The 13,387-nt window shown below is 34.5% G+C and overlaps 1 protein-coding gene across 2 annotated transcripts in view; it reads left to right on the forward strand.

Annotated features, from left to right (window-relative positions):
• The window catches only part of LOC106142285 (uncharacterized), a 44,198-nt gene that overhangs the window by 20,767 nt on the left and 10,044 nt on the right, over positions 1 to 13,387 (forward strand). The window contains exons 4-10 of one of the 2 annotated variants that reach the window (XM_060954902.1): positions 1,469 to 1,635; positions 2,299 to 2,945; positions 4,311 to 4,498; positions 5,013 to 5,099; positions 6,103 to 6,204; positions 6,612 to 6,852; positions 8,228 to 8,430. In XM_060954902.1, the coding sequence (XP_060810885.1) occupies positions 1,469 to 1,635; positions 2,299 to 2,945; positions 4,311 to 4,498; positions 5,013 to 5,099; positions 6,103 to 6,204; positions 6,612 to 6,852; positions 8,228 to 8,430 (1,635 nt within the window). Of the gene's footprint in view, positions 1 to 1,468; positions 1,636 to 2,298; positions 2,946 to 4,310; positions 4,499 to 4,763; positions 5,100 to 6,102; positions 6,205 to 6,611; positions 6,853 to 8,227; positions 8,431 to 13,387 lie in introns of both variants that reach the window. The other variant, XM_060954901.1, reaches the window with a different exon arrangement.

Below are 13,387 nucleotides of genomic sequence, written 5' to 3' on the forward strand. Positions count from 1 at the left end.
AACTATTCATCCGTGAGGGCTTCAATGATGCCCAAAATAACTGTTCCACGCGGACAAAGTCGCGGGCACAGCTGGTCCCTTAATAATTGTCAAATCTTTTGATTTCACAACATTGGGTGAAGTCAAATAAAATACTTAAAACTAAGTTTACTGCCGCTTCCAAGGCGTCAGTGCAGATGAAGCGGTAACAAACTGCACTGCATCATTTTCTTCAACAACGTCAACTTCACAAATATCCAAACTTAGAATAGAATGTGGACGAGAGAATACACTGTTAATATTTTGCGGAAGTTTGCAGGCTATCTGGGGAACAAATGTATAGCCATGCCGACTCCACTAGGCCCAAGAAAAAGGCACAGGCCGTAGTATCATATAAAATTATGTTTGCATCAGAAATTTGCTGACTGCTCTAAAAGATAATGATCAAATAGTCAAATAGTCGCCGACATCAATTCATATCAGTATTGGCTATTAAATGTCGGGGTCAGCTTTCTATGGTGTTGTTTTTACTCAGCATGACATCATATACGATTCTATGAACATAAACTTATGCACGTTTTATGGCCACACTTCAAAACTAGTGCATATAACTATACAGATATGCATTTATTTACACTATTGTAAATTGCATGAAGCGGGTTATGAATGTGGACGAAGCGTAGGAAGTATGCAGAGATCGTGGCAAGTGGAAAGATGTAGTCTCTGCCTACCCCTCCGGGAAAGAGGGGTGATTTTATGTATCTATGTACATACATTGTACTAAGTACATACTTAGATTGTTACTCTCATTGCTGATTAGAAATTTATGACATTGCGTTGTTGGTATGTTAATATAGAAATTAAAATGAAAGCTTTTAATGTGTAACACATTTCAATCTTTCGTTTTATATGTTTACTAATTGTGCCCGCGACTTCGTCCGCGTGGAATAGTTATTATGGGCATCATTGAAGCCCTCAAGGATGAATAATTCTCCTCGTTTTTTTCACATTTTCCATTATTTCTTTGCTCCTTACAGTTGCAGCGTGATGTTATATAGCCCAAAGCCTTCCTCGATAAATGGTCTACATGACGCAAAAAAGAATTTTTCAATTCGGACCAATAGTTCCTGAGATAAATGCAATCAAACAAACTGTTCAGCTATATAATATTAGTTACTTTGAAATGAAATATATATAACAAATTTTTATATATATTTCATTTCAAAGTCAACAACTACTGTAATTTTAATCATAACTGAGCCAACGGCGTATTGTAATACTGTGTACTATAATATACTTACTATATACGAGTATATTTCATTTGTGAATTTTGGCAAAATTTTTCACTGTCTGCTTCCTATCTGACATCAAATTTTCTTTGGGATATTTTAATCCACTTTGTTTTCTGCAACATCAGTAACAACAAGAAGAGGTAGAAAGTTATCGTATTGCTCACAAATATTACTAAATCTCATTACTATTTTTTAAGAAACCATACGAGATGAGTTCGTCACTAAACAATACTGAAGAAACTATGTACATTGCGATTAAGGACGAGTCATGGATGCCTGTAAACAGCACGTATTTATTTTTTGACGTTATCTGTGAGCATTCAGTGCGCGCAAGAAATCTTACATTAACATTAAGTATTAATCCGTAAGTATCAAGTATCTCTACTTAAAGTTTAAAGCTAGCTTAGAAGAAGGAAAGAACTAGAAAGTACATATAGTCACGTCTATATCTCTTGCGGGGTAGACGGAGTCAAAAGTCCCGAGAAGACTGATAGGCCACGTTCAGCTGTTTGGCTTAATGATAAAATTGAGATTCAAATAGTGACAGGTTCCTATTTAAGCCCATCGCCTAAAAAAGGAATCCCAAGTTTATAAGCCTTAGTCGCCTTTAATGACATATGTATATGGGAAAGAGATGGAGTGGTCCGATTATTTTATGTATTGGTGCCGGGAACCACACGGAAAGTATTTCGAATGAATTTTGATTTTCATTTTTTTGTCAAAGAGCAGATTTTAGACGGGGTTCAATGAAGTATAAATATAAAACACGAGTATTAAATTTTTAACGATTATTTCATCTTATTATGTCACCGTATAAAGATTTGAAGATAGGTTTATTTATTATACATCTATAAAAAACAAACCATTCTTAGAACAAACCCAAACATATATTTCCTAAAATGGATGAAACAATAAAGCGACGTGACGTAACCATGCTATTCTTAAAGCATCATCATAATCATTGTGAAATTAAAAACAAAACAATAAAAAATATTAGAGTTAAAATAAATAAACAACTCATTTTCAGAGAAAACAAGATAATATTGGATGTAAATGAATCTGTAGATAAAGACGACATTCATTGTACAACTGACTCTGAGTCATATCGGCCGAGCAAAGTGAAGATACATCATGATGATGCCGCTAACAATTATGTACTATCACCAGCAACAGATGGCTACTATTGGTGTGAACATATAGATAAGTATAATTTACAAATTGTACAATCAAACAAAGTACTATTTGTAAGAGAAAGAGATTCACTTATAAACTTATACAGTGTAAAGATTAATTTACTCAGCGGCAACTATACATTTGAAAATGCTTATGAAATGAAAGAAGAATGGATTGACAAATTAGATGAGTACGTATTTTATAGGACCAGATATGTACAAATGTTTGACGTTGACAAAATACTAGATCCAATGGTAGCGGAGAAAATACTTTTTAATTTCAAAGCGTCCAGAGCTGAATTGAGTTGGAGGGACGGAGAGGCTATTTACAATTCAGTTATAAAGAGATTATACATGAACAAACATACTGTTCTACTTCATGTAGAGTTGAATCCAGAGATGATACCAGTTACACCCGGGTTTTGGACTAATCTAGAGGTGGTTTTCATGAAACCAGCATATTACTGCAAAGGATTTGATTCGGTGCCGAGATTGTCGCTTGGTAAGTAATAATTTAATTTACACAAATGTCCTTGGAATGACAAGAGATATAACATACACTGTTTTCAAAAATTGCATCGTTATGTTAGTATATAGTTATGTGCTACCCTTACACATAAACCAATTCCTCAGTCGCCTTTTATGACATCCGTAGGAAAGAGATCGAGTAGTCCTATTCTTTTTTCTATTGGTGCCGGGAACTATAGGGCACTGTTAGATACAATACTGTTAAAGACATTTAAGTTATATTTGGACAAAAGTAAATCAATAACTGATACTTTAATATACGTGTAAGTGTAGGTGACTATTTGTAGCTAAACGGATTCAGAGAACGACTTGCACAATCATGTAATTATCTCGAGCGTTGCCAAGTGTCGAGGTGGAGAGGTTAAGAGGTGACCAAGTGCGCGCCCCGCGCCTGATTAGTCACTCAAACCTTTAAGTAACTGTTATGTATAGACTGAGCTATTAATTCTCATACTTATAAATATATATATATACATATACCTATAATTACGTCTTTATCCCTAGCGGGGTAGACAGAGCCAGAAGCCTTGAAAAGATTGATAGGCCACGTACAGATGATTGGCTTAATGATAAAATTGAGATCCAAATAGTGACAAGTCAACAACAACGACAAATAATCACAAGTTTATAAGCCTATCCCTTAGTCACCTTTTACGACATCTATGGGAAAGTGATGGGGTGGTCCAAAAAAAAAATAAATGAAAATTTTGATTTAGGTTCCTTGTAAAGGGGTTGATTTGAAAAGGAATTTTCAGTATTTTAACGGTGAAGTGAAAAGCCGGGGGCAACAGCAACTGTATTGTAAATGTACTTCCGCATAAATACAATTGATTTATAATTGAATGGTATCTTATTTAATAGCGGCTATTATTACTCCAATTTCAGATACAAACAATGCGTCTTGTATGGAGTTGCGATTTCTTGTGACAATTGCAAAAATCATAGCTTGATTGAGTGTTTTAATTGGTAGATATAGCGCGAATTTTATTTACTAATTGTGAATGAAACTGTAGGCTCGCTGACTTTAGTTTTTCACATCTTTGCGTGTTTTCGGTTAATATAAGGGCAATCGTCGGATAGGTATCTAAATAGTAATAAAAAGCGCACTAAAGTTAAGAATTAAGGATATTTTGTAGACCTCAGGGGCCGAAAATTTTGTTTGTATATACATACATATCTGTACAATATATAAGGTTGACTGGAAGAGATTGCATTAGCGATAAGTCCGCCTTTGTACCATCTCTGTCTGTTTCGTGCTGTTTTTTTATGTTTTACTCTTATGGTGCAATAAAGAGTTTTATCTATGTATCTTTCTATAAATGTTGGTAATACTTTACAGGAGAATCAACCTTAACGCGTGGTTGTAGGACTTATTCTTGCATTGGCGACTTCAACGAAGGTGTTCAATGGTTAGAATCTGAAACCAATGACTGTACTCCGTCATCATCAGTTCCTATTTCAGTCAGTATCCGTAATGAAGTAACTATGAGAACTCCTACATTGGCAACTGTTCCATTCCCTGTAACGGTGAGATAACATGATATTTGAAATTGCATGATATTTATGTTAAATCATTTTCATATAAGCATAGTTTGCCTTGAAACTGGTTAACTATTTTATTGATAAACAGGTCGATTAATATTTATAACACAATCTTCCCTTAGCTTAATTAAACGTTAGATTGATAAATCAGTTTTCGGGTCAACTAAATTACCCATAATCATTTGCACATATTTATTTACCGTCTATGCACTAACGTCATTATTGTAATCATTAATATTAACCATTGTAGACTAAAAAGCATGAATATATCGATATAATCGAAGAGAATGCGCAAGAAGACCGAGAGGATTCTACTGAACTAACGGACGCCGATGAGGTCAACAACGAGACGAATACGGAGAGTTATGAAAAAAACGTTATGACTGAAGAGCCCACAACTTTCGTACCAGATGACGTTATAACGGTTACGACAACTAGACGATATCCTCACCGGCCAACTACCACGACTGAGTCAGTAACGATTGTTGATACTCCACAGACAACGGACAGTTCAACCACTTGGGATCCACCAATAACTGTTAATCATACCACACCACTTCCAGAAACTACTAGGCCACCGCTACCTGTGAGTATAAATCCTTACATAGTAGACACGAGTTATATAAGAATAGAAGATATAATGAAATCTAATTTTATAGTAATCATAAATGATAAAGAGGTAGGACCATGTAGGTATCCAATTTTTTTAAAATTTGATTTACCTTAATCAACGTGCATTGAAGCAGATGCGTAGATTGAATTTGTGACTAATAAGCATGAAATATTAACATAGCATGATACTAATCAATCATCTATAGTTTTATATGAAATATATATAATCTAAACATACCATTTGTAGATAAAAGTTAAATTATAGTCAAATCAAACAGAAAATTTTGCCAACTACCTGGTGATTTTTAAAGAAATAACTATCAATTGAGTTTCTGTTTTTCTTCCGTTTCTTTAGCAACAACGTTATTTCCAACTCGTAAAATTTTAATCTTTGATATCCCCAATCATATATTTTTAAATAATGCAGACGCCAAATCAGATGGGAAATTGCAATTGTTCGATAACAGTCTTGTTGTTGAAATGAGGTAATCGAATTATCGCATTATCGTAACAACGGAACTTCAACTGGATACGTTCCTACATCGTACATTATATCCAGCTGTAATTGCATATTAAGAAAATTATGTAATGAGTATAAAATACATGTCACATTTAAAATAAGGGCAGTGTAAATTATAACCTCGCTAGATCTACTAAAGATAAATATCTATATACGAGTATCTTTGAGTGCCGTGTAGTTCCCGGCACCAATACAAAAAAGAATAGGACCACTCCATCTCTATCCCATGGATGTCGTAAAAGGCGACTAAGGGATAGGCTTACAAACTTGGTATTCTTATTTAGGCGATGGACTAGCAACCTGTCACTATTTGGTTGGCTCTGTCCACCCCGCAAGGGATATAGACGTGACCATAGTATGTATGTATGTAATAAAAATAGAGAACAACTTAAAGTTAAGCTCCATTTGTGCATATTTCCTTATTCACTTTATTGATGTTTTCATCTTGAATTTCCAGCCCGAGGAACAGCTGGTCCAGGTGATGCAAGACCTGGAACAGCTGTTGCAAAATGACACCGGACCTGTTACCGTAGACATGGTGGACGGGACCTTCGATCAGGTAATTACAGGATTTTGACCATATTTTGAACTTACGCATTGCATCAGAGATAAAATAAAGGTACATTAAGTGCGAGTTTAATATATTGTATCATTTATAATTATTATGGTAAATTTAATAATATCCATGCGTTGGGATGCTCCGTGGAGCTGGTTACAGGAATTCTACACTCCTGGAATGGTCCAATGTCTATGAAGACATAGGAGAACTCCTAGATTCTATGTGTCAGGAGGACAATACAGTCAGGATGACGCTAATGATGATTTAAATAATAATACATACATAAGGCAGGCTAAAAGTTAACATTATTATAGATTCCAAGATCTTGGTAACAGCTAATACAAAACCACCACCAATTTTGTCCAAATACGTGATTACAGAAAGTCTTATCCCTGGACTATTTTCAGGTTAACGAACTCTTCGAATTGGATGACGATCTACCAATTCCTGGTTCACTCCTACATATGTTGGACGAGTTGGGTTCCAGAGTCTACCTAAATGGGTCCCACACGGGGAAAGCCATTCGGGGCAACATAGCTTTGTTGATGGCTGACACTGCCCCTGATAATCCTGTGAGGGGAGTTAGGATAGGTGTCTCGGATACCAGCGGTGACACATTCACTAATGACACCTTTGAGTTTATTGAAAGTGAGTGTACAAATTTTGTTATTGTAAGGTTAGAAAGATAATTAACTAGTTTGGTTGATACTGAAATTATAACATGCTCGATAAACAGCTTTGTTATTTATATACGCTTATTTATATATTTATGTACATCAAGGAAAATATGAATAAAACTATAAATAAAGAGAAATTTAGTACAAAGGCACTACTTATTTCTAGAGAAATTTCTTCCAGCAGGCCCACGACAGGAAAGTGTAAAGAAAGGCATTGGCTTGTGTACATAATAACTAAGATGTAAAATTACTGATATTTATTATAGACTAGTTCTCTCATAGCTAGAAATTATTTATGAATAGCACGACCAAGGGTCATTTGTTTATCTAAGATTAATGTAGTTAAGAGTATGCGTTCGCGGATGTCTGTAATGCTTTAAAAAACTCTCTTAAGCTTTAAGGTACTAGTAATATTATGCTCTAGCTTTAAAATCCAATGCTTTTTTAGGTCTGATCCAAACTTTATGTTTAATTCTTACTTTCTATCAACTTACCTTTATATAAAACTAGAGGCCGCTCGCGACTTTGTCTGCATAGAAACCCTATAAATTCCGAGGGAACTCCGGGGATTAATAGTAGCCTATATATTTTTCCGGGAGCTCAGCTACCTACATACCAAATTTCATCGTAATCGGTTGAGTAGTTTTTGCGTGAAAGAGTAACAAACATCCATACCGACAAACTTTCGCATTTATAATATTAATAGGATTCCTTTCTCGTCAAAAGACTAGAATTTATCGTCTTGACAATATTACCTCTGATCTGCCACGTTCATTTACATGTACTTTCGTTAATATCGCAAAACATAACAAAACATGCTTTGTTACTCGTACTATCTCAATCTGCGACGATTTTTCCATATACAGGGTATTTAACTGTTAAGTATATTCATCGTAAGGATATTTAAAAACGTTAAAAGAAAAATATCGGTTCATATTTCAGAAAGTTCGAAAAAAATAAAAAAATCCACGATCCTATATACGTAATATCACCCCGGCCGGTGGAAAAGCGATGGGTAAGATTCAGAGGTTAACGACACAATTCATTCAGCTGAGCGATCTCGACAACTCTGTACTTTACTTGATCTTGATACTAGAAAAATAATTTATTTTTCAGACATTTATTTACATGTTTAGTTTTAATTTCTTTTTGTAGTATTGGTCTTTAATAAAGCGCGTGACGTAGTTTTTGAGGGTTTTTTAAATGTGAAATGATGACGTTTAATTTAAATAAAAATAAGCTCAAACGGCTCCGAAGCATGGGTATAGTCTATGTTTAAAAGGATGCAGTTGTTTTAAATGTCACCCTGTATTTGTCATATCATCATCCAAACCACACAATTCCAGACGAAATCAACTCCACCCAAATCGAGAGCAACAACAGTGAAGCCGTGGTCTACCTTCCCCAATCTGTCACCAGTACCCCCAGACGCATCAGCTTCGTGATATTCCGCAACGAGAGGGCCTTCCAAGCTAACCAGAGCGTCTCCGTCAACAGCCGGGTGGTCAGCGTCAATGTGGAGAACGTTACGGAGTTTGAGGCCGGGGAGGTGAGTTTATTAGTATTATTTATCAGTCTTTACAAGACTGTTAGCTCTGTCTACCCCGCAAGGGATATAGACGTGATTGTATGTATGTATGTATGTATGAGGTGAGTTTAGTTGGAGATCAGAGATATGTGGTATAAGGACGGAACGAAGTTTCTTAATAACAAGAATGTGGTGGAAATTAAACAGCTAATAATCGATTTCTTTGAATTATTTTTTATGAATTTCCTTTGTCAGAAAAGATAGCTTATTATTAATGATAATAAATTATGATAAAGTTTGGAAAAAAATTCTCAATGTTCATTCCTTGTTTTGAATAGACTTACCCGTATTATGCTTAGATAAGTTATCCTAATGAGTTAAGAAGCTTCGTTCATTAAATTAATTTTTAACTTTAAATTATTCTCTTCGTAAGGTCTCTAATTCTTTTTTCTTCGCACTTATATTTAGAATTGATTAAAGGTAAGATCTATATATTTATTAGGAAAAAGCATAATGGAATTAAATGTGGCTTAATTTTTTAATGTGTTCAGGTGTGTTTTATGTAGGTATCAAAGAGAGAGGAAAATAAAAGTAACACAAATGTTAATAATATTAGTCCTCCCTATGCGAGTTAATTTTGTCACATTCAAATACTAAGATTTTCGCACATACATGCATATAATCACGTCTATATCCCTTGCGGGGTACTGATAGGCCTCGTTGAGATATTTTTCTTTTAACGTTTTTAAATATCCTTTAGATGAGTACACTTAACAGTTAAATTTATGCAGTTGAATTAAAAGTCACCCTGTATATTATATCTTAGTCGCCTTTTACAACATCCATTGGAAAGAGATGGAGTAATATAGGTATAATCGTTTAATTGGGCTGCACATAAGTATTAATGTCGTATTAAGAAAATAAATTCTTTTTTTCTGTTGTTGTCGGGAACCACACGGCAGATTTTTTAAAGACGATTATGCTTTTTGCTCAAATATATGCTTTGATCCTTGTTTGTCCTATATGTCATTGCATTTCGGTTATATGTTTGTGTGTACTTTCATATATCAGGCACGGTGGTGGACAGAATAATAGTAATAACGTTACAATCTAACTCAAACGCGATGTGGCATCGTTTGACGTCGTCCGATGTTTGATAATCATAATTTTAGTTATTAATTTATTCTTCATTGTAACAATTACAATTTGTAAAGTATAAAAGGCGGACTTAATGCTTAAAGCATTATCTAACAGTCTACTATCGGGTTAAGGAGTATCCCTACATAAAAAAAATTACAAGAACTTGCTACAAAATAAAATACGATTTATTCGAAAATTAAGATTAATTTTGCATTTATAATGCGCGTTACATTTTAATTTGTGAAATTAAAGCAGTTAAAAATACGCGATACTTTCAAATAGTTTTTATTGATAATGAAGAAAATGGCTGTTGACCTAAACACTGTATGGCTAGTTATGGATATACATACATAGAAACGACAAACATTTCTGTTAATATGTTTAACCAACCGAGCTGAAGAATAACAAACAGAAGTAGGTGCACTCACACTTTTTCTTTTTACTAAACTCACAGACTCTATTAATTTTGTTTTTGGAAATAGAGTTTTTAAAGATCTTTTTAATCAGTGACTTTATATCTCTAGGTCATCGACATTTACCTGTCTCCAACTATCGAAGACCCTGACAACAACGTGAGTCGAGCCTGCGCGTTCTGGCATTTCGTAGACGACGACAACGGGTACTGGTCCCAAGAAGGATGCGTCTTCATCAAGTCTACAGTCCCGGGAGTCCTGGACGCCTGTCGCTGTGATCACCTCACGCACTTCGCCGAAATCTTAGTCCCACGTACTTCGTTCTCAGATAAAAATGAATATGCTCTAGAAATTTTGTCAATGGTAGGCTGCTGTTTATCATTATTCGGCATAGCGTTTATAATTCTCACTGCGCTCATATTCAGACAGTGGAGAAGAGAATTCAGCAACAAAATATGGCTACAACTTTGCGTCGCAATTTTCTTACTCGTCCTGTCTTTCTTGATAATAGCATTCGCCAAATTCGACAGCTACAACGTCGGCTGCATGCTAGTTGGAGTCGGCTTACATTACTCGGTCTTAGCTTCCTTCTGCTGGATGTTGGTGGCGGCTGTCATATCTTACAGGCGACTGGTACTTGTTTTTACTAGAGACATATCCCATAAGCTGCTTAGAGCTTCAGCGTTTTCTTGGGGGGCGCCATTTGCTGTGGTCGGAGTTCTTCTGTCGGTCGATCCCCACGCCTACGCGGGACGATTCGAAGAGATGACTCTGAGTGGCAGTTTCTGCTATCCTTCGGGCTTGGGCCTCTGGTTGGCGGTTTACGCCCCAATAGCATTCATGTTACTCGCAAACTGGACACTATTTATCTTGATAGTCCGCTCCGTGTTTGCTTCCAGAAGGATTCAAAGGCACGGCGACGCCAATGAGGCTTTGAGATGTGCTTGCGTCAGTTGCTTACTTGTCTTCCTGTTCGGCTTGCCTTGGATATTTGGCCTTTTCGCTTACAACATTGTGGCCGCTTACTTTTTCACCTGCACCGCCACCTTCCAAGGGTTCGTTCTCTTTATTTTCATCGTGTTGGGAAACAAAAAGACGAGGGATCTCTGGCTGGACAAGTTGAAGATTAAACGCATCCGCAAAATACCTGTCACGACCTCCACATACACGAACAGGAGTGTGGGGGGAGGCTGGAGGGCTCCCGAGAGGAGTACGACCTCTATTGAAGCGAAAACGTCAAAGCCCAAGTCCCTTTCCCAAGATGATTCCAGGTTTTCGTGACAATTGAAATAGTTGCTATAATTTTCTGTGCCGATTTAAGCTGGTCTGTCACTAAGTTCAGTGTCACGAGTCCAATGACTTATTTACTATAAAGCGTTCATTGTACAGTATTAGTGAAATATTATTGAATAGATGACATTTTTGTTAACATACCACTCTGCGTAAGAAAAGAATTGATCATATCTATTCAAATTATGATAAAAATGAGAGCAGGAATTAAACGTTATAACAATATTGATAAACCTTTAGTAATTAATTTCAACGCTCCACTTAAAGTACCTATACTGAATCTAATACTTCTGGTATTAAGAAATGGTGTTTTAACATGATTTTAGCTCGTCAGGTGTTTATATAGAATTATTCTGGAAAAGTATGAATACATAATTAATATTATTAAAAATATTATCAAGGTTTATTCAATAGGCGTTTCTATGAGTCATGTTCGACTATTTTGTTATCAAAATGTTGGCTATTTTAGTCTGATTTTAATTGATCTATCTAGTCTTTCTATAATTTCTAATGATATTTATTAATATTTTTTCATTAAAATCATTGTGTTCACACTGTTTTTGAAATATAGTATAGAAACATATAAAGAATATGCAGGCTGTTGCAAAATATAATGTTTATTGATAAGTGATGTGCACTACTCAAAAACAGTTTTTATAAGGTCATGAAACTAAGTTAATGAATGCTTTTAAGGAGCTTAAATAATGTATTTAAAATTTATAACGGCCTGTATTTTTAAGCCTTATTCCAAAGATAAAACCCATTGAATATTTGATGAAATATTTCGTTTTATTGATTAGAATAAGTCTATTTATTATTTTATTATATAGTTGCAATGCTATATTTAATTCTAAGATTTAAGAAAATTCGGTAAATATTTAGAATATAATGTGTATAATAAATTGTTTAAAAATTATTTATTCATTCATATAATCACGTCTATATCCCTGCGTGGTAGACAGAACCAGCAGTCTTGAAAGACTGATAGGCCACGTTCAGCTGTTTGGCTTAATGTTAGAATTGAGATTCAAATAGTGACACGTTGCTAGCCCATCGTTAAAAAAAATTCACGTTTATTAGCCTATCCCTAAGACGCCTTTTACAACATCCATGGAAAGTGATGGAGATATATGTAAAAAATGATAGATATCTTATAAAAGCTACAGCAACATCAGAGTCTGTATGTTTTAACTTCTTACAATACATGTTAGGTTCTCATTGCTTTTTTTAGTATTTCTTTATACTGTTCAGATTTTACAAAGAAGTTACAAAAGATGTTTAGCTTTTCAAATGACGTATAGTTAATTTAGAAAATTGACCAAAAAGAAATTATGTTTATAAATATATTTCTTTTATAATTTTTGAGCGAAGTAAGTAAAAACTTATAAATAGATATTTGGCATTAAAACATTATGTATGTATGTATGTATAAAAATTAAATAATACCCAATATCTAAGCGGATAAACAAAGAAATGCAGCTATGATTATTCATAATTTAATCAGTATTAAAACTATTGTAAATAATATTATATAGTTTTAAGTATATAATGTTAATGAAAGTAAAACTTTAGAACAAAAAAAGTAGTTTAACAGAGGCATTTAATGTAAGTAAATTATTGTAAACCACTTCTATTTAATAAAATGTATAAAATGAGTTAATTTCGTGTTTTTTTTATTGATTGTCTTATTAGATTTCATGTCCCGAAGTTAAATTATTACCTGCTTTATAATATGAAGAATGTTAAAAAACTTTACAAAATATATTGTATTCATAGGTGCTTTATAGGAAATTACCAAGTCAAACTTGGTTAGAGTAGAGAAAATAAGGTCTATGGTCAAAGGCATACCCCAGGATACTCTCCAGAGTGGTGGGGATGCAACCAGGACCAGAAGTAAAGAGGAAGAAGTAGAAGAAAAAACGTGGAAAATGACAGACCTACGTAAGGGATAGTAAAGGTACCATCATCCGCACTCGTCTCACCACGGGACAAAACAATGGGATAAGTGTGATAGACAAATTCAAATTTCAAAAAAAATCAATAATTCCAAATTCAAAATTTTTATTCATTATTATAGGTTACTTCATATCGCTTAATAATTGTTAAAACTTATGGTTTAACAACATTGGTTGACG

This window comes from Amyelois transitella, chromosome 5 (genome assembly GCF_032362555.1).
Source record: "Amyelois transitella isolate CPQ chromosome 5, ilAmyTran1.1, whole genome shotgun sequence".
Lineage (NCBI taxonomy): Eukaryota > Metazoa > Arthropoda > Insecta > Lepidoptera > Pyralidae > Amyelois > Amyelois transitella.